At 58.9% G+C, this 21,450-nt stretch overlaps 1 protein-coding gene across 5 annotated transcripts in view; it reads right to left on the bottom strand.

Annotated features, from left to right (window-relative positions):
• Positions 1-21,450, bottom strand: part of NOL4L (nucleolar protein 4 like) — a 126,216-nt gene that overhangs the window by 18,064 nt on the left and 86,702 nt on the right. For 2 of the 5 annotated variants that reach the window (XR_004917682.2, XM_036093264.2), the window contains exon 5: positions 8,763-8,904. Coding sequence is in view for 4 of the 5 variants with exons in the window: in XM_036093264.2 (XP_035949157.1) it covers positions 8,763-8,904 (142 nt within the window). In the remaining variant the exon portion in view is untranslated. Of the gene's footprint in view, positions 1-8,762; positions 8,905-9,280; positions 9,306-9,457; positions 9,528-17,122; positions 17,264-21,450 lie in introns of those variants that run through there. The other 3 variants (XM_036093267.2, XM_036093268.2, XM_036093270.2) reach the window with 3 other exon arrangements.

The following is a 21,450-nucleotide window of genomic DNA, read 5'->3' as shown; positions in this document are numbered from 1 at the left end:
CGGCCCCCTCAGCGCGCTGTCTGGTAGCAACGGACCTGCGAGCCACGCGCCGAACTTCCCGCTTCCTAGTGGCCACAGTTAACAGGTCAAAAGAACCAGAGAGAATGAATTTTAATGATCTATTTTATTTAGCCCAATATATCCAAAACCTTATTTCAACAACCAATACTGTGCTAAAATGGAGCTATTTTACATCCTCTTTCCTACGAAGCCTCTGAAACTCAGCGTGTATCCTGCACACGGCGCACCTCCATCTGCAGAGCCTTGTCGGGAGCCGTCTCCGGCCGCAGTATCAGCGCAGACCCAGGGTTTCCGGATTTCCCCTCAAACCGAAATCATTTCTCTCAGAGCAGGAACCCTGGGGCTTCTGCCCCTAGTGAGGGGTCCAACCCAAAGATGAGTTCAGGTCTTGGGAGCCGGTGGCCGGCGCCACCCACCGTGGGGTGGATCCTAAGTGTCAGGTTCCGGGCACACCCACTGTCCCTGACTTGTACAACCAGCCCTGCAGCTGGCTTGGGGGGGGGGGGACCAAAGGTTCCCTGAGGGAAGTCACTGGTGTCACAGAGAGTGAGTGGCGAAGCCTAGATGGGCCACTGATTCCCCAAAACACCCACCCTCTTTCTCCTCTTGGCCTCCATTTGCCCATCTGTGCTATGGGCCGGCCCCCACCTCTGCCACTGCCCCGCTTCCCACTGCTTCTCCCCCAGCACACACTGGTCCACACGCCTCAGGGGGAAACGCTCCCACTACGGACAGGCTGGGTCTGTGTCTTCCCAGGCCTGACATCTCTCTGGCCCCACCCTCTAAGTCAAGCACAGGCAGCGAGAAATCAATGCTAATTCAATGTACAAAGTACTAGCCAAGATGCCCACTGCACCCTCTCCCTGCCCCAAAACAGATCATGTGTTCCGAGAGCAAACAGAGACACTTCAGGCGACCACGTGTGAGTGATTCACGGGGCAGGGCCCGGGCCCCAGAGCCTGTGCGTGTGCGAGCTGTGTCTCAGGGCCCCGGCAGGTCCTCCACCAGCCCTCCCGGAAGCCGGCCTGGCTTCAGTGCATCCCGGTCCTCAGGTCAGAGCCATGACGCCAACGTGGCTCCGGTCACTTCCTGGTTCCCAGGAAGGTAGTCCGTGGACAGGCTAGGGTGGCAATGTCTCTCCTGCATGCCCCCCACCACCCACCCTGAGCTTTCTCTCCAGGGGCTGCGTCCGCAGAGGGTCAATGGGAAGTTGGGGTCTAATGTGTCTGAGACTGAGGGGCGGGAGCAGCGGGAGGGCTCTGACTTCCCCGACCGCCCAGCAGACCCAGGCAAATCTTCCAGGTGGATGTGTGTGTGGGGTCTCGCTCTCCCTTTCTTAGCAGGTGAACCTCACCTCAGGCTCTGGAGCCCGTCCTACTCTAATGTCCTTCCCAGGCATCTGGGGGCCTCAGACCCTGGCAGCCTGCACAAGGCCCGGGCTGTGCAGGCCCAGCCTGCTCCTGGGATAAAGGGATCTCTCGGTGCTGTCTCCCAGCCTCTCTTACCCCTCCGTGGCCAGAGGCCAAGACAGCCTAGCATTGTCTGCGCGGCCTGCAGCCCAGCTGATGATGGACACTTTCCTGTGACCCGGGACTGCCAGGGTGGCCCACAGCCAATAACCGGAAGGACTTGGGCCCCAGTTCTCTGTTCCTTGGGGGAGGGGAGGGCAGGAGGGTCATCCCGTGAAGATGTTTGGAGCCTTGAATAGGAACAACAGCTCTTGCTCTGGAAGGAGGGAGTATGACCTGCAGCCAGAGAATTAGGCCCAGACCCAGTTTCCAACCTCACTGCAGACAATTAGGGTCAGGGGGTGGGCAGGGCCACGGTCACAGGTGTGGAAGAGCGAACGCGAGGTCTAAAAGCTTCCTGCAGAAGGCCCTTAGAAGCCATCCCCGGGAGGCCACGGTTAAGTGACCAGGGAGCAGGGTGGACACCCCCAACCTTGAGTGTGGGGCCCACAGGGAGGCAGCTGTGGCAGGCCCTGGAGCTCCATCCCCAGCCGAGGGCCCGTGGGAGGGTGTATCCGGGGCTCAGGGGTAATGCCAGTGACCGAGCCCGAATGGCCTGGTCCCAACTACTTGGCCCTCCGCACGAGCAGCAGCCTGCCCCCTGCCAAGAACGCGCTCAGCGCAGTGGCCGGGACACAGGAGGCAACTGCTGCCCAGAAGCCTCCTCCTCGGACGCCAGAACGAGCTCACGGCGGCCTGCTTAGCTGCCCGCCAGCGTGGAAGCTTCAGTCGGGGTTTGCCGGATCCAGAAGCAGGGTCCTGGAGGACTCGGGGTCCTGACGCATGTGGGTGGGGTGTGGGACAGGAATTCACGAGATGCCAGGACATGTCGCGAGAGCCTGCCCTCCTGTTCCAGCTCTCTTTTTTTTTAAGATTTTATTTATTTATTTGACAGAGAGAGAGAGAGAGAGAGCGAAAGAGGGAACACAAGCAGGGGGAGTGGGAGAGGGAGAAGCAGGCTTCCCGCAGAGCAGGGAGCCCGATGCGGGGCTCCATCCCAGGACCCCGGGACCATGACGTGAGCCGAAGGCAGACGCTTTAACGACCGAGCCACCCAGGCGCCCCTCCAGCTCTCTTTCCAAAGAAGCAAGACTCGGGCCAGGCGGGGGGGTGGGGGTGGGGGAAGAACAGGAGCAAGGGACACTGGTGTGATGTAAGGAAGCTGTGGTCAGAACCATACAGGGGTCATGAGACAGAGGGGACCCAGAGGGACCTGAACAAAGAAAGAGACAGGACCAGACCAAGTGGGGCTAATGAAGGGTCTGGAGGACTGGGAGCAGTGAGGCGAGCCCCCCAGCCTGCGTGTGCCAGCTGACAGTGGGCCCCGGCGCCCGGTCCCCCAGCACCACCCCCGGCACCAGGCCAGCCACGGACGAGGAAATGGCCCCACGACCATTCGTCGAGTCTCCCCATCCCAGGCGTGTGCTGAGCTCCGTCACTGCCTCATCCGGCCGTCCGGTGCAGGGGGCGATCCGCCCTAGGCCCCACAGTGAGCCGAGGCAGGACGGAGCCTGGGGCAGGGCAGCGTGGCTATGGCCGGCCCACTTCCCCAGCACGCGGCCCTGCAGGGACGGGGGAGGCACCCAGGGAGAGGTGCAGGCCGGTGAGGAAAGCAGGGACGGCCCCTGCCGCCCAGGCTGCATTTCTGGGCAGTGGCGGGCCCTACCCAAGGACACAAGAGCCAGCAGGCAGGAAGCCTTGGGCTTCTCACAGAGCACTCCCAAGGACCCCAGGGTCAATGGTCACCATCACCCAGGCTCCGTTAAGCAGAAGCGAGGAATCGGAGCGAACAACTTGCTGAAGACCACCTCGCAGGGACAGGACAGGGCAGGCTAGAACCAGCTCAGGAGAGCCACAGCGGAGTGCCCAGGGCCTACCTGCAGGGAGCCGCGTCCAGCCAAGACCCGGCCCACAGAGGTGACCCCACCTCTCTCCATCCTCCTGGCTGTGGCCCTCTCTGCCCCGGCTCTCCTGTTTGGAGCCTGGAGTCAAAGGGAGCTTCTGGAGACGCGACCCAGGAAATCCCCAACCCTGGCATTCAGCATCTTCTTGCCGCCCAGCCTCTGCCTAACCGGCTACCTGAGCTTCCCAGGCACGCCTCAGGCCCACTCTGCCTGCCCTCGGCATCGCACCAAACACAGCCGGCTTCACGGCGCTGCACTGGTCCCCCAGGCCTGCCACTAGACGCCACCTACTCCGTGCTCGGGGCCGGGGATAAAGCCCAGAAGAGGACACTCGGCCCTGTGCCGGGCCTTGGCCCCACAGATGCTCAAAAGAGGGACTTGAATGTCCTCACAAATGGCCCAAACGGTGGCTCCAGAGTCAGAGACCCTTGTGGTCGCTTGTGGTCCCTCTCAGCAGAGGACATGTCCTTCCTTGTAGGAAAGGCTCGGTCATAGCTCCAAGCACCCGGCAGGCTCGGGAATGGGGATTCCAGTCACTGGGATGACTGGACAATCTTTACAAAATGCCACATCACTCACAGGAGAGGCAAATGACATTAGGAGGAAAAAAAGGGGCTGCAACATGACACGATCCCCCTGTCTTTTTTTGTTTTTTAAGAAAACAAGACTTTTATTATGTGCACAGAAAAGACTGACAAAAATATGCCCCAAATACTAGTCCTTTTGATTTTTTTTTTGCTCCATTTTTTCCCCTAAATTTTCTACAATAAATGTAATACTTGTGAAACAGGGGAAACAGAAGATATGTTTCTCCAGAGGCACGCCTGCCCTCAGGCAGCTTAGAGCCCACAGGGATCCCCTGTTCTTGCACCTCTCCCTCTCCCACCAGACTCCCCAAAGGCAGGAACAGGGCTTACCAGCCTTGGCATGACAAAACCAATTCAGAGCCCTGAAAGAACCAAAGGCCCCTCAACGCCTGGTAATGGGCACCAGAGGGGAGGCTCCTCCAAACCCTAGCACCCGCACCGGAGGGAGGGAAGGGGGGAGGTGGGAGGGGGGCCCCAGAGGCCTGGAGGCGCGGTCTCATCTGAGAGGCACAAACCAGAGGCCCTGAAAGGCCCCAGGTCACCACAGGGCCCTGGCCCAGCCATCCCCACCCCCACGGCCCTGCAGGAAGACGACAGTGCAGGAAGAGGGAAGCGGGACCCTCCGCTCTCCGCTGGTGCTGGCTTCCTGTCTGCCAGGGAGGTGAGTAATGTCCGCTCCCCACCCCCTCGCATCCCTTCTGGAGGCCAGGCCTCACATTTTCCATTCAGGAAGGGGCAGAACAAGAGGCCAGTGGAGCACATCAAGGGGAAATCAAGGAGTGGGCCCTCGCCTGGCTCGGCCAGCTGCAGCTCCAGACCCTGGCCTAGCCCCCTAGGTGAAGTTCAGGACGCCTGCCGGCTCACCTGGCCTGTGTGTGTGCGCTCTTGGGCGCGTTTCTATTCACTCATTCATTTAACAGACATCCCCCCCACCTGCTCTGTGCCAGGCTCTGTGCCGGGTGCTGGGGTCCTAGCTTCCAGGGTGCTATGCTATCTGGGGGAGAAGTGGACATCACACAGATCATCCCAATGACTGGGCATAACGACAGACGGACATACTATTTGGTCCCAAATCAACGCTAGACTACAGTGTCTCTGGACAAAGTCCCAACAGTTGGCTTCTCCCAGGTATCTTCTCTCTACCCCCAGAAGGCAGCCCCTGGGCCATGTGTTTTTCTAGGCACCTATGAAGTGCACAGAACTCCGTTTGGACTCAAAGCCCAAAGCCTCAGATAGGGCTGAGCAGCGGGTCTGGAAAAGACTTGGCCACGCATGGGCAAGAGGCAGCAGCAGGAACAGCCTGGATCACTCTGGCCCCAAGAAACCAGTGCTCCGAGTGTGTGAGGGGGGACTCCTCTGGCTCCCAGGCTCCCCTGCCCGGCTCTGGGGAACTTCACACATGGCCGACACTGGCCAAGGCAGAAAGAGGAAGGTAGGCTCGGCACCACCTCTCGAGTTTGGTCCCATCACCCAAATTCTCTTCATCTCCCACGTCTTGTGAGGCAAGGACAAGAGTGACGTGCTCACCCGTGGTGGCTACAGCCCCAAGGGAGGAAGCACTGTGCGCGTGATGCCCCCCAACCTAGTGTCTGCTGTGATTTCAGGGAGCCCCGAACAGCACCCAGACAAGAGGTCTGTGCCGTGAATGCTTGCAGGCCGTGCTGGACTTGGGGGAGGAAGCACACCGTGCCCGTCTCAGGGCAGACCCGCTCCAGCTCCATGAACCACAAAGACAGGCTGGGGGCGGGGGGGGGGGGGGGGGAGGACAGCGGGTGTGCGCATTCATTTCTGGTCTCAGCCTTGGGACCTCCCCTGCCTGCCAGTCTTCATCTGCATTTGTTACAGTGTGAAAGGTTTGGCGGGGGAGAGGAGGAAGAAGAGGAGGGGGAAAAGAAGGATGGAGAAAGAGGAGGGCTCCAACACATCCACCAACAGGTGTGAATCATGTGCAAACTACCTGGCTTCCTGAGATGCTTCTGGGCGGCAAGACTGGCCAGCACGGGGGACGCTCCCTGGCACAGCCTTGGGGGTCCCCACACTTTCTGGCTAAGGTAAAAGACCCAGGTGCTCAGATTGGGGATGTCCTCAGGAACAAAGAGCCCAACTTGTCCCCAACAAAGGGTGGACCTATATCCTCTCTGGATGGTGCGCTAGGGGTAGGTCTTGATAAATGTTTCTTTATTCATTCAGGCAACAAATATTCAGCAGGCCCCTATAACATGCCAAGCATGCAGCTGGGGTCACTGGGGACAGAGCAGAGAGCAAGACTGACATGGTCTGTGCCTTGTAGAACTCACAATGGGGGCTTCAGACCTCATCTTTCCAATTTGCCAGTTCCATGGAGGACTAATGGCCAGAGACCACACAGCAAGCCACCATGGAGGGCTGCTGGTTGGGTTCGGAGTACCGGGTCAACCCGAGCCCTTGCCTGGCCTGTCCCCACCCCAGCCCGTCATTAACAATGGGGAACATGAGAACACCCTGTAGTCCGACTGTCTCCCATTGACTCGCTGATGGGAGCAGGATCTCGGCCTGTGTCCACACTGTGAGCAGCTTCAGACAGGGGAGCTGGCTGCATGCCACCGTGGGGGCTGGAGGGCGGGACGAGGACTCGAGGCCAGGTCTGGACCCAGCCAAAACCCTACGGGAACCCACTGCTCTGGAGAAACACAGCGGTCACCAACAGATTTAGAATCAGAAGGGGCAGCAGACCGGGCGGACAGCTGGGCCTTCTCAAGGCCTGTGACCCCCTGTACTGGGTCTAGGTCCGCCTCTGGCCAGCACATCAGCCCATAGCCTCCAGACACAGCCTCTGATTAAATAATTAAATTGATGGTATCACAGTCAACACCATCCTCCCTGTCTCCAGCTCTGGCTGCCCACCCTGATAAACACCCTCGTATTGTCAGCAGGCCAGTCTGCCTCAGCCCCGGTACCAGGAGGGCCTGGGGTGACAGGAGGGGCAGGGGGCTGTGCATGATGACACCCAGGTAGGCTCCCCTAGGACCGGCCACAGGATGCGCTGACCCCACCAGTCTCTCTGCTTCTCTCCACTTCATCTTCATGATCAACCAAGCCCCAGGCAGCTGGGCAACTGATGCTGAGGAAGCCGTGACCCCGACAGAAACACTCCTTTCTGTTACCTGATCCTGGAGACCCCCGCCCACCACCACCCAAAGCACCAAATCTCCCTGGGAAGTGTCTCCAACAGAGATCAGACTCCCAAAGGGTGGTTTTGAGCAACAATCACAGAAGAATTTTTCAAGAATGAGTTGAAGGAATATGGCCGCCATTCAGTCCTACTACTCAGGTTTTTAAAAAAAATGTTCTGGATCCTTCTTGGGAAGGTATAACCCTATGCCCTTGGCTGAGCTCTGCTGGCTTGGTCTTTGGTGTGGCCTTTGGGTGTGGCCTTTGATCAGCTCAGATGAGGAGGGAGGTCAGCTGCTGGGCACTTCCCAGCCCTGGAGCCCCCAGCAGCATGTGGCTGCCCCCACCCCGTGGGAATACTGGGAGGTGGTATTGGTCTGGGAGGCTCTGGTGGGGAGGCTCACAGCACGAGGGGATCGTGCTGACCTCACGAGGTGTCAGGGCACAAAAGTCTTTTCTTTCCCAGCAGCCTTGTACCCCACTCCTGGCAAAACCACCCTCTGGGCTCCCCAGCCCCTGGCCCAGCTTCCCCAGCTGCCTCCAGGCTGGGTCTCCTCCCAGACAAAGCCGGATTCAGGCCCCGTGAGGGCAGTCGGGAAGCAGGCGCAGGTTCTGCCATGGAGACGAACTTTGACCCAAACTGCAAGGCTCCTACCCCTTATTTACTCTTTAAGGCTAACCCGTTTCGCAGAGTTAACATTACACCCCTTTTTAACCCTGCACTTCCCTCCCGCATTCCCGGCCCCGAACTTTGACCCCTCCTAATTGCCAGCTCTACACCCCACATCTCTGAGGCTCAGCCCTGGGCTCGTCCCCCACCCCCAATCACCTCCCCGGAAACCAGACAGAGCCCCACCAGAGACCGTGACCACGGGTGCCACCCCACGCCCACAACTGCGTGTAGCTGACACAGGCGCTGGTGCCCCCAGAGCCCCAGCCGCCCGGGGCTCCAAAGAGGCGCTCCAGAGTGGACCCCTGGGACCTGACTTCGGACTCCCAACTCTCCCATCCCGAGGAGAAAGCGTCTGTTCTGAGGCCGGAGGAGGCTGCCTGGCTGGTCCTGGAGGGCGGCGGGGAGCCAGTGCTCGGGCAGCTCCTCAGCCGGGCCGCTTCTCATCCTAAGAGGCTGGGGACACACAGTGGACAAGCGCACTGACTGCTGGCTCACAGGTGACGGGCAGGGACCCTGTCCTACAGCCTCATGTTGAGCTGCATGTCGAGCTACAGAAGCCCAGCTCTTGCTTTCGTGGCCGGGCAGCTGGACCGTTCCGGGTCAGGCACACCGGCGAATGACCTCCCCAGACCTGAACTGCGGTGACTTCGACATCCATATCCCATCAGCCCGCGAGCATCAGCGCAAACAGACACGACACCCCATCGGCTGCCGGCCCCCGAGGGCTCTATCCATTTCCCTCCCGGAGGACTTGCTCCCCCTGGGCACCAGGGGCTGGGGCACTGGCGGAGACACCCAGGACACCAGGGGCAGCTGGAAGCCTGGACCTGGGCCACCCCCAGAGGCCCCAGCCCAGATTCCACGGGCCCCCTGGCAGCGGGCGCAGCCCCTCCCCCGCCGGCCATCAAGGGACACTCACCGTCCTCTTGGCTGTGGAGGTTCTGAGGGCTCCGCATCCTCTCGTCCTGGCTGGGACTCAGGCTGGAGGCCAGGTGTGGGTCAGCTGACATCCATGTGGAGTCGTTCATATCAAAATCTTCACTGCTCACAGAAGTTTCATCCTGATCGGGGACAAAGAAGGTGGATGTTCAACAGGCACAGGCTCTCCAGAGCCCCGAGGCAGCAGTTTCGGTGAACCCCGGGTCCTGTGGGCATTTGGAAGTGCCCAAAGGCCACCGGGAGCCCCCAAGCCTTGCAGTAGGGGCTGGGTTGCTCCCCTTGCCCCCCATGGAAGTGGTTCGGGCTCTGGTTCCTGTCGGAAGCCAGGGCTGAGGGCCGGCGAGGTCTGTAATTGAAGACAATTATGAGGTCTTGCATCCTGTAAGGGCGGATAGCAGGGCCTGGCTCGTACCCTTGTGAGCCAAGGTTGAGACAAGCGCCGTAAACAAGGGCCACAGCTCCCCTCTCCCTGCCCACAGCCCAGAGAAGACGGCTCACTGTGCACAGGGCCTGGCGGCCAGAAGGGGGTAGCAGGACCTGCCCGCGCGCTGCGAGGCCAAGCCGTCGCCCCCACTAGGCCTGCAGCCCCAACTCCGGCTCCCGTGGAGCATGCATGGAATTCCTTTCTCCCACTCCCCCAATCCAGAGGACATTTCTGTCTTCCTCCTTCCTAACCTTTGCTGGGCTTCAAAGATATGCTCTTGGGCAGCTTCCAGGGCTGAAAAGGCCAGCCCCAGAAGTGCAGAGAAGGAAGGGGGTGGGGCAGGCGAGGAGGGTTCGAATCAGACCGCAAAAGGGGGTTTGGCTCAAGGACCTAGGGGGCCGCCAGGGCCTTCCAAACAGCCGGAGGGCCTGCTGGAGAGGACCACGCCTGCCTCCTCTCCCCTGGCTGGCTTCAGTGAGCCCCTGGCCAGTCATCTGGGAACCCCCAGGGCGGGGCCCCTTCAATCCAGCCCTCCAGTGGGAAGGGACCCCACCTCCTACTTGGCCCGGCCTCTTTCAGGAGCTGCAAGCAACTGTGTTTGGGAGCTGGCTGCAAAATGCAAGAAAGATGACCCAGCAGCTCCCACACCCCGGGCTGGCTTCGCCCCCTCCCCTCTCCCCTCTAGCAAGATACAATGGCATCTGTGGGGCCCCCAGTAAGGACCTCTGGCAGAGCCCCCCCACATCCCCCCCCCAAAAAAAAAGCCTCCCCTCCAGGGCCCCCCTCACAGACAACTCTTTTATAATGAGCAAACACACTTTGGTTGGAACTTTTCTTCGGAGGCTGTCCCTGAGGCAGACACATCTGTTCTCCAAGTGCTAGGGAACCAGTGTGGATTATCCTCCACCCCTCCCCCACCCCGCTGGGCTGGCAGGGAGTTTCCTGGAATTTACAGCTTCTGTGCAGCGAGTGTGCACCCTCTGCGGCTGGATCTGGAGCTCGCGAGCTGGGCCGCCGCGCCAGCTCTGCCCAGCTCGGGGGTCCCCACGAGGCATACCCGGAGCCTCAGGGGACAGAGACCATGTGTCCTCCTGTGCCCTCTCCCACCCCCACACTCTGCCTCCCTCCTACAGGCTGCCCTGCTCCGTATGCACAAGCACATCCGCCCAGTCTTCCTCGGGCGAAAACACGCTCACTCACATTCACCCAGACTATGTTCTCACCCCCGGGGGGACACGCGTGTTCAAGAGGCTCTCTCTGCACAAACGGCACAAAGGGACAACAAAACCCTCCCCTGTACCCCCAGGATGGAACCTAAGAGGGAGAGGGGAGACTGGCAGGAGAGAGGACTCTTGGAGGCATAGAGCCCATCCAGGCTCCGGGAGCCGGGAACCGCGGCATCCTTGCCTGGGCACCTTGCTCCTTCCTGGCTGCCCAGGGCACGCTGTGCTCAGGACCTGACCTGAGGTAGGAAGGCCCTCTCCTGGCTCTGGGGTGTTGTTGAAACACTTAGGACTTAAAAGACTGAATCTATTAGCATCCGGAAGCACCACCTACTCAAAGCGCTTCACGCATTCAGTCAGCAAGTATTTACTGAACACCTACTATGAGCCAAGCACCTTTCTAGGCGCTGGGAAATTGTGTGGTGGGTAAGACAGAGTCCTGGCCCTCCTGGCACTCACCGTCCAGCAGGGGAGGGGAGGGACAGTGAGCAGATAAACACATCACCATCGTGGTGAGGAGAGCTCCAGAGGAGGTGGGAGAGGGGCCTGCAGGGCTGAGCTGTCAGGTGGCCGGAGAGGGCCTCGCTGGTGAGGAAACACCTGAGCGGAAGCCCACGGGAAGTGAGGAAGGTTGCCATGTGGGGGTCTACGCAGGGAGCCTTCCGGGCACCAGCATGTGCGGGGGGTGGGGGACAGGGCTGTCTGAGGAGCAGCCAGGAGGCCACTGTGGCCAGGGGGCTAGTCTGGGGGCAGCGGAGCCACACAGGAGTGTCCCCGGCCCATCACCCCGGGCGGGGCTGTCTGCAGCGCAGAGAAAGGCTTGTGGACTGTTCCCCTGAACACACAGCGTCCTCACGGTGGAGCAGGGAAAAGGCAGAACTGCTGGGTGCCGCGCTCAGGGTGCCCGCACTCTGCCCTCCGCCAAGTTGAAAACATTCACAGCCGCCAAAGTGCACCAGGTGCCAAGTGCTCCCCTTGGCCCTCTCGTTTCATCCTCCCCGCAGGCCCACCAGGTAGATGTAGTTATCAGCCCCATTGCACGGATGAGAAACTGAGGCTCCGAGGGGTTAAGGCGCTTGCCCAAGGTCATGAGCTTACAAGTGGCGGAGCCAGAGGTGTTGGATCCTGAAGGCCCAGACACGCCCTCCTTCCTGCCGGCTAGTCTCCGCTCCCGCTGTCCCCCTCACCTGCAGTACCCACCCTACCGTGGCACTCCACAACCCAAGTTCTGAGCACACACCTGTCTCACCCACCGGCTCCGGCTCGGTGTCCATCAGTCGTTCTCACACCGCCTGTCCGCCGGCACCCGCGGCCCCTGCACTTAGGCACGCCCCCCTCAGCTGCGGCGCGTCGGCACGCGGTGGGGCTTTGCCCCGTCTTTCCCCGGAGAATCGCAAGTCCTTCCGAGGGTGGGGACGAGGCTGGCGGTTCCCTGGACCCCCACGAGGCCTGCGAGACGCGGAGAACTGGCTGAAGTGCCTGGCATGATGCTGGTGTTGAATGCGGATGTGGCCGGAGTTTGACAAGTAAGGACTCGGTCCCACTGCACACAGCTCCTGGACGGAGACCAGATGAGCCCTGGATCCTGCGGCGGGCGGGCGGCAGCGAGCAGCCCTGCAGGGTCTCCCTGCTGCCCCGCCAGCCACCCCCGCAGAGCCTAGGGTTTCTCCGACTCCGATCGCTTAACCGTCCCCCACCCGGACAAGTCCAGTTAGGAAGAGGTGAGCTACATTTCACACTGACTTCCCAATCACCCGATAATGAAGAACACCCAGCGCCCACCCACAAGGGCCTCTGGGGCAAGGGTTTTAGGAGATTTCCTCACAACCACTCCATAAAAAAACAACAGCAAAAAACCCAAAAAGGCAGGCACCCACGTCAGGCCTATCCCGGGACCTGGTACCTGCCCCTCGGAGACCTGCCCCGGCCGCCCAAGGGCACCACAGCTAGTCCAGTGAGCTGCAGGCAGCCTGCGCCCAGAGCCCCCTTGGCATGGCCACCACACCTCCGCCCTTCCATTGAGAGAACCAGACTCCTTAACGACAAGTGTCTCAGGATGAGACCCAAAGGAAACGCACGGGAGACGAAGCTGTATTTACACACACTCCCACACGAGCTCTCTTCAACGAGGCGACACACATTTACTGAGCATCTACTGTGGGCTCGTGTTGTGCTGGGGACATAGATGACTAAGCCTCCTTTCCTCTAGGACCTTGTTATCTAGGGAGAGACACCAGTGAGAAATTCGGACCTGCCCGTAAGTGCCGAGAGACGGGGGCTGTGGACCCCCGCCCACGGTACCTGCGGACTCTCGAGCTTGCCCCAGAGCGTCTTCTCCCGGACCCCGGGGTCCTGCTCCATGAATCCCGGCTCGGAAGGCAGAGGTTCTATTTCACATTTGGACACTACTGCTACCGCCATTTTTTATGAGAAATCAAGTGTGGTCAACCTGACTTAAAAGCAGAAAACGAGTAAGTCCCGGTTGGACTTACACAGCTGCCACAACTCTGACTTTCGGGGCTGTCTTGGGAGAGAGGCGTGCCCAGACCCCCTCTGCGCCCTGCCTGCGACAGCGCAGCCCCCAGATGCAGAGGGCAGACTGAAACTTCACCCACTCACACGGGGCCAAGGCCCGGGGAGCGGGCTAATTACACAGGCAATTACCAGCACACATGGTCCCGAGCCCATCAGCAGCTCGAGCGGGCGGTGCGCTCGAGTCCGGGGCAGGGGGGTGTGCGGAAGGCAGCCGGGCGCAGGTCTGGGAGCGGTGGCAGGGTCTCAGGCCCCTGCACTGACCTAGGGTGCTCTCCCTGCTCAGCCAGAGGTCGCGAGTCAGGCACCTCTTGCTTTTCTCTCCTGGACGCTCAAGGGAATTTGGTCTACTAATTTCTCTTTCTGTAAACAAACTTCAGTGACGTTTTCATCAGAAAATACAAGAGTAGATCCAATCCAGTACTTCTGGGCCCCCTCTCCCCAGGCTCCCCGTGAGTGACCAGACAGTCGCTCCTCTTACCTCTGCCCTCAGACACCTTGAAGCCTACGGCCTTGCACCTGTTGGTAAAAGTCCATCATTCGGCACCAAAGGGCCTGAGCCATTGTGGGCCTCAAGGTGACAGTGACAACGGCCTTCCTGAAGAGGGAACTCAAGAACGTGTGGGGAGCAGGCGGGCAGCACCCAGCCAGCCGCTGGGACACACCCCAGTCTGGGAGCCCTGACTCTGGGTAGAAGGAGAGGGACCGACCAAACCCTCCCTGCTCTTATCTGCAGTCCAAAATTCACGGGCAGGTTCAGTTTCTCTCCACCCAGGTTCTGTGGCCCTTCCTCCTTCGCAGGCAAACTAGCACCAACCGCTGCCCAGCCTAGGAGGAGGAGAAAGTGGGAGAGCAGAGGGGAAATGGTGGAAACGAGCCTGTATCCATGGCGGGTAACTAGGAACAGGTGCTATCAGTAACCTGATTATTTTACAACTGGGGTCAATTTCTTGGGAACTAGGTTCCTGGTGCCTCTGAAGTTGAGCCATTTGCATCCTCCAGGACAGGGATCCTGGGGCGTGCCTCACACAACATTTTCCAGGCCTTTCCTCTGAGCTGTAACTCTATCTCTACCACTTGCTTTGAGGGGGAAAAAAAATAAATAAATAAAGGAGGAGGATTTGCTGAGAATTTAGTGCAATTGTAAGCCATAAGCCCTGACCAGGAGCCCCGGGTGTGTGTTTCAGGGAAGGGGGTGGGGGGAGGACAGGGATGTGCTGGAGGTGTTTCTGGGCCAGGCAGGAGACAGACCCCTCTGTCTCACCCCTGCAGTCTGTTGGATGAGAGGCCAAAGCTCTTGCCAGAAAGACCAGGCTAGGACAGCTGCCCCGGCACTAGTTCTACCCCAAGTAGGCAGGCACCAAGATGCAGAAAGTGAGCACCTCCTTCTGGAACACCTGCAGGCTCCTTCCAGGCCCTGGAAATTCTTCAGTACGAGGCAATTCTTCCCCTTGTCTCCATGTCAGCGAGCATTACACACACAGCCTTCTGAGCATGCCAAGAAGGTACTGAACCACATTTGACCCCAACTTAACCACTTCAGTTCATCAGATGGCTTATTAATGGAAGACGAAAAACCCCCAGGATTTAAAGCAACAAAGGTTCAAATCCCTGTAGTGAAGGGATTGCACAAATGAAATCTTAGGGTGGTCTGAGCCACAGCTCCTGGGAGCTGTGGGGTCCCAAGGCAGCCACTTCTTGCTACACTCCGAGCCCACCTGGCCACCAGGGGAGGAGGCCAGCCTTCCAGGGACACTCCCTGCACAATTCTACTCCTTCCTGCTAACACACCTCCTCTGCTCACTAGTCGTAAGTCATACAGGCCCTTCTGGGAAATGTGAAGTGGGGAGGGCTGAGACAGCCAATCACCCACCACCTTTTAGGTGCGCTCTCTCACACACATAGGGTCTGTCAGAAACGCACATATATATGGGGATGCTCTGTTGTCCTTGCTGTCATGAACGCCTGAATGCTGGGAGTGAGCATTTTCAACACCTTCCTACGAGTGTATCGAGTGTAAAACGGGCTTTTGTTTCCTAGGCAAAGGCAACTGGCTGTTTTCCCAGCACTCCTCACCATGAGGGCCTCACTGACACCCCAGGCCCTGGCATTAACAGGGGTCTCTTTAAGAGGGTGGGTGGAGAGATGAGCTGCAGCAGACGGGGTTCTTCCAGCCAAAAGGAGGGCTGGAGAGGAACCACTCTGAGCTAATCCCCTGCAGGAGTTTCCTTCCAAGAAAAGGACCCAGACAAGACAAAAAAGTTCTTGAGCAACTCGGGGTGGCCAGGCTCCACAGGGGCCCAGGGTGGCTGAGGCCACAGAAGTTCCCCCAAACCCACCTCCCTAGCTGGAAGGAAAGCTCTGGGGGTACTCCGCTCCTGCTATTCTGCAGGCGGGTGCTGAATGGGGTCCCATCACCCAGCCATGGTACAGTGGGTGTGGGAGGAGGGGCTATCTTAAAACCTACTCTATAAAACAAGCCCAGCTTGAACTGGGATTAGACAGGAGCTTGATATTATTTAAAGACACATTTAGGTCCTAATGGTTTTCCAATGAAGGGGTAATTTACTATGTAAGGACTAAACTGCCACTGGGGCTGGGGCCATCCATGGGTCTTTCCCCCAGACCAACCTACAGCCCAGAAGCAGGGGGCAAGACAGCACCCCTAGTCCTGTCACACAGATGGTTCTCCCCAGAGGAGCTGTGAGAGCCCCACACACCTCTCCCCACAACCCCCACCTGGTAGGCTGGGGGCCCCAGGCTGGGGTTTCCAGCTGATTCTGGGATAAGTAGGGCTTTATCTCAAGGGAGAATCTATTTCAAGCCACAATCCTTCTCAGAAAGAGGAGGAAATCACAGAGTCCAAACACCATTTCAGGTGAAATCAAGAGGTTATTAATCTCCCCTCAGAGCAGACAGAAAGAAAAATCAATGTTTTAGAGGGGGGAAAAAGGTTCCATTTGAATTAATGGGTTTGTGGCTTCTCCATTGATCTGCGCCTCTTCACACTTTCTTTTTGTGCTTTTGTGCTCTTGGGGAGGGGGAAGGGAGAAGGGAATGGGGAGGAGGGGGGTGGGCCTCCTGGTAAGGAAAAGGACGGTCTAACCTTAACCTTTCTCCAGGAATAATGCTAATTAGTCAGGCTTAATGAGAACTTCCCCCAGGAAGCGCGGCCCAGTAGGGGCGACTGGACTCTGGCAAACGCTGCTCCAGGTTGGGGGTGGGGGGAGGTGGGCGGTCACTTCTGAATTCTAGCAGCTGGAATAAAAAAATGTGGATTGCACCCTCCTCCCCCGGGCCCCACGAGAAAGTGTCCCGCCCAGGAGGGCTAGGTGGAGAGCGGATAGCGGCCGGCGGAGGTGTAAATCCAACTTAACCCGGACGCGCGCCCTCACCCCGGCCAGCTGCCCCCGCCCCACGCGTCCCCTTCATTAAGCAATGCCCCTTCGCCTGGGGCTGCCGACGCCCCCGGCTTCCGCTCCGTTGGTACACCTGAGAAGGGCCACCGGTCCCCTCCGGGGAGGGACAGGGGCCTGCCAAAGTGGGCTCAACTCTGCAAACCTCGTCTCAACTCCCCGCGCCGAGGCTGGGAGCCCCTCCCAGCCACTCAACGCTTCCCGTCCTCAGATCCCCAAACACAGTCTACTTCCCCTCTCGCCGCGGCCGCGGTGGCGGCAACCCGAGCCCGGCCCCCACCCCGCCGCCTGCGAACGCCTTCCTCCCCGGGACGCGGTGCCGAGCCCGCTGCAAACGGTGTGGCCGCCGCACAATACCGCGGCGCGGCGCACACAATCACCGCCCCCCAGGACCGGCGGCGCGCACGGCCCGGGAGTGGGGTGCTCCCAGCGGCCCCCCGGCACTCGCGGCCAGGCACACCTCTCGGGCACTCCACAGCCCCCAGAGTGCATCTCCTCTGCCCGCCCCCCCCACACTCGGTCACACTCACCCGCCCCCCGCCCCAGCTCACTCCGCCCAGGGCGCAGCCGCTTCCCTGCGCCCCCCTCCTCAGCCCCAGCGCAGGAAGCTCCCCCCCGTCCCCTCCCCAGAACCCCCCAGCCCCCCCACCCCCCAACCGCAGCTCAACGGCCGGCGGCAGGAGGGGGGCGGCGGCCGGGGGCCCGGAAACGGCCCGATCGCGGGGATCCGGGCCGGACTCCGTACCTGGGCGGGAGGCGAGGCGGAGACGGGCGGTCGGGCTCGGCGAGTGAGCGGGGCGGGCGGCAGTGACAGCCCCACGGCTCCAGCTGCTGCTGCTGCTGCTGCTGCCGCGGCCGCCCGGGGAGAGGGGCTGGCACCGCCGCGGCGCGTCACTGCCCGGCCCGGGGGCGGGGGTGGCCAGGGGGAGGGCCCAGGCGAGCGGCGGCGGCAGCGGCGGCGGCGCCGCGGCCGGGAGGGAGGGAGGGGGAGGGGGGGCACCGGGCACGGGAAGGCGGGGGAGGGGGGGCGGGACCGGGCACGGGGCGGGGGCCGGGGGGAGGGGAGCGCAGGGAGGGCGCACGCTGGGGGAGTAGGAGGAGCAGCAGGAGGAGGAGGTGGAGGGGCTGACGAGAGGGAGGAGTGGGCACGGGGGGAGGGGGAGAGAGAGGAAAAGGAGGCACCCAGAGAGGAGAAAGGAGGGAGAGGCCGGGGGGCGGGGAGGGGGGAGAGGAGGTGGAAGGAGGGGGTGCTGGGCCAGGTAGTGGGGGAGGGATGAGGGCGCACTGGACGCGCTGCCGTGCGCTCTGGGGGGGGGAGAGCGCTCTTAAGGGGGAAGCGCTTCGAAGAAGATTCTTGCCCGGGGCTGAGCCCAGGAAAGAAGGCGGTGGGGTCTGTGCCCGCCCCTCGCTCCTGGAGGCCGCAATCTTCGGGTCTGAGGGTGGGGGTTGGGGGGCACCCGGCCCGCCGGCTCTCCGCGTTCAGGCCAGGAGAGGAGAGACTTGGCCCAAAGAAAGTGACTCAGACACCATTAGGAACTCTCGGCGCCCTGGGGCCTTCGGGCAGCCCTGGACCTCCTCGCGTCTCCTGGTTCCCCGGGGACGCGGGTCCTCGCTGGGCGGGGCGGCTGGGTCCCCGGGCGGTCTCCGCGAGACCCTGGTCTGGGAAAGCCAGGCACGTGGCTGGCTCTCTGCCGCCCCCCCATCTCAGGGCCCCCCTTTTCTTGATCAAGTTCAAGCTCGGTCCCCTCGGTGCGCTGCCCACCCTCTGCCCCCTCCTCTCCCTTCCCCCTCCCGATATTCCGTACCATCTCGCCTTTTCACTCTTCCTTTGTCTCTTTCCCACCACTTAGTTTACACCCTCCCAAGCTCCCCTTCTCCCTCCCCCGCGGGCGCCTGTGACTTCAGGATGCGTTCACCTGTCCGACCCAAACATTTCAGCGATCCCGAGCGCTCGCCGCGGACTCTCTCTCTCTGCTCCCTCCCCACCCCCCGCCACCCCACTCCTCCCGCCGGTCATTGTGCTCCTCTAGACCACGGGGAACCGGCTCCTTACGGCGCGCTAGCTCCAGTTGTAAAGTAATAGGATAACATCAAGAATGCTGGTCCATCCCAGACCTGGGCGCGTACTGTCCGCGGAGACACAGCACCGCAGGAGAGGGAAGACCCGTGCGGATCCGAGACGCCGTCCTCCCGCACACAGACAGACCTCGTCCGCCTGGGGTGCAGGAGAAGACCGCGTGGGGCGCCGCGGGGTGGGGGGTGGGGGACACTGAACCTGCAAGCAACCTCAGACTCAGGCTAAAACATAACTCGCTCGTCCCCAAACAGCACAATTAGACCCCAGCAGAGAAGATGGGTCAAGGGCAGATGTCCCCCTCCTCAGATTCACAACCTCTGTTACAACGGATCTGCCTTCAGAAAAAGCCTATGCTTTAACAAGGATGAGGAGCTGCCCTCGTGGAATTCTGTGAGGAAATGGTAAAATACAAAACAAAACAAAACAAAAATACCAACAACGATCCCACCTCCTAGTCCCTCTAGTCGCATCCGAAAAAGAAGGGCAATTTCTCCTGACTTTACGCTACAACTCATTCACAGTGGAACCAGCAAAGAAGAAAAAACAAGAGAGCCATCTCGATTGTTTGCAATTTTGAAACAGACTGCCTTTAACCCTCCAACTTTTTTTCTCCAAAAGCCTTTTTCTTTCTTTCACTGAAAGCTGTGCATTGTGAACAATCCGAGGTAAACAAGGCTCCCTCTACAGGTGTGAGTTGGAAGTACAACACTACAGGTTCAGAGCTCAGTATTCACCCATAAGAAAAATGAAAAGATGGCAACACATCAAATTAAAGGCATGCAGAGCAGACTTCCTTCCACACACGCTAAAGGTTTTTCTGTCAATATAGAACTTAACTCTCTTTTTAAAAGAGGGTCTAAGCACGTTATTCATTAGCACCTTTTATCCATGAAATCGAATGTGTTTTCAAATCAATGCACCCTTCCCAGTTTTCTCTAATAGATCTTTACTTCTCATCCTCTGTGGCGGGGGACGGTTCAGAGGCTGCATCACACATGTCCACATCCACACATGTTGGTGCCCAGTTACGATTTTTAGAATTTTAATTAGTGGCTGTGACTCTTCAGTTCATCCAGGGAGATGTGGGAGTTTCCAGCACAGGAAATGCCCTTCCTCACTCTGAAAATGAAATAATTCAGGCCCCGGATTTCCCATCTCTTCCCAACACATTTCTAGAGACCTTTGACTTCTCCTGGCCTGAGTCACTATCTCACAGCAGTGGTGGACATTTGGGCTTGAAATATAAAGCCAAATCCAACTGAAGTTCAAAGGTGGAATTGAACCCAGATAACCCACCTCTTCTCTGACTAATAAAAGAGAGCTAGTACTGCCTGGGAGAGCAGAGCAGTGATTTTCTCTAGGCATGAAATGTGAACTCATTTACCATCACTGAGATAAAACAGCCTCAGCCCCACTCAGCCCACAGAAAGCAGTTGGGAACCCTAGAGAAACCTGGCTGTTTAGCAGCACTGAAAATTAGGTGAGTTTTCCTGTGTGCTGAAGCCTGCAGAAATCTCCCAGATCCTTAGTCCTGCAGGAGCTGCCACTCCTTGAGTAACCTTGTGCCGGTTGCTTTCAGTGTCCTTGTGCCTTTGGACAACTCCCTCTATCCTTAAAGTGGCCACAGCACAGGTCCCAACAAGGAATGGCATGACCTAGTTTCTTGACCACTAATTCTCCCAATGATGTGTCCCTTCTTTCGGCCCCAGTCTGGTGGGAGACTAGGGCAGAGAAGGCTGCTCCCATCTGCTTAAGAGGGCAGTACTGCCCTTGTGTCCCCTTTGTGTCAGGCCCTGCAAACTGTGGGTGTTTTTGTAAATGGACAATTGGCAGGGCATTTGCTCTAGAGAGCTTCTTAAGCAGCAAACCCCTCCAAGCAGATTTCTATATGAAATGAGCATACTCCACAAGTGGGGATCTGGCCAAGGGAACCAGGAGTTTGTTATTATTAGGAATAGCAGGATCTTAGCCTGAGCAGAGAGGATACTGTTCAAGCATCTCAAAGCATTTAAAAACCCATTTATCCCTATAAATTACTTACTAATGACAGAAGGGAACAGGTACCTGCACAATGGAGAGACTGGCAGACACCCTCCAACCATGTGATCAAATTCAGTTGCCCCCAAAGTGGGGCCACCTGACATAATGTGCTCACCTCCTGATGAGATGCAATTACCCATGTTGTGTTCCCCCCTCAAAATGCTTAACCTGAATCTGATCATGAAGAGACAACCAGACAAGAAATCCAGAAAGAGAGACTCTCCACAACACAACTGTCCTGACTCTTCAAAAGATTCATTGTTACTTATTCGGCTGTTCTAAATCATGAGACTAAAGAGAAATAACAACTAGATGCAAAGTTCGAATCTTGCTTGGATCCTAGAAACAAGGAGTAAGGTGGAGATGGGGTGGAGAGGCCCAGGAAGGGGTGGGGGGTGGAGTGGAGACAGGGGTTGAGGGTGGAGACAGGGATGGGCTCTGGGCTGAGTGGTCAGGGAAGGGCCCTCTCAGGAGTAAGCCTGAATGTGTGGCTGAAGTTGACAACTGGGTGAAGACCTGGGGGTGCAGTCTTCCAGGCAGAGGCAAGAGCTGGTGCCAGGGTCCTGAGCTGGGAAGGGACTGGCATGTTTGAGGAACGTAAAGGTGACTAGTGTGGCCAGGGCGAGATTGGCCGGGGTGCGGGGGAGGGTGAGAGGGTATTCAGGACCAAGCATGCATGGCCATGTACGCAACTGTAAGGTGTGTGGATTTTATCCTAAGAGTGAGGAAATGATGCAATCTGAATTATGCCTTTAGACCAGAGGAGATGAGATTATAAGGAAGTGAGAGTGGCAGCAGGGACACCAGTGAGGAGGTTGAATAGTGTCCAGCCAAATGGGACCAGTTCAAATTCTGACTCTGAGACTAGACAAGTGACCTTAGGCACCACACTTAAATCTCTCGAAGCCTCAGTTTCCTGATCTGCAAAGTAGATAATAAGATAGTGTGCTTAATGT

This window comes from Halichoerus grypus, chromosome 10, assembly GCF_964656455.1.
Source record: "Halichoerus grypus chromosome 10, mHalGry1.hap1.1, whole genome shotgun sequence".
In the NCBI taxonomy this organism is placed as follows: domain Eukaryota; kingdom Metazoa; phylum Chordata; class Mammalia; order Carnivora; family Phocidae; genus Halichoerus; species Halichoerus grypus.
The sequence above is the reverse complement of the archived record's forward strand: the minus strand, read 5'-3'. Positions and strand labels throughout refer to the sequence as shown.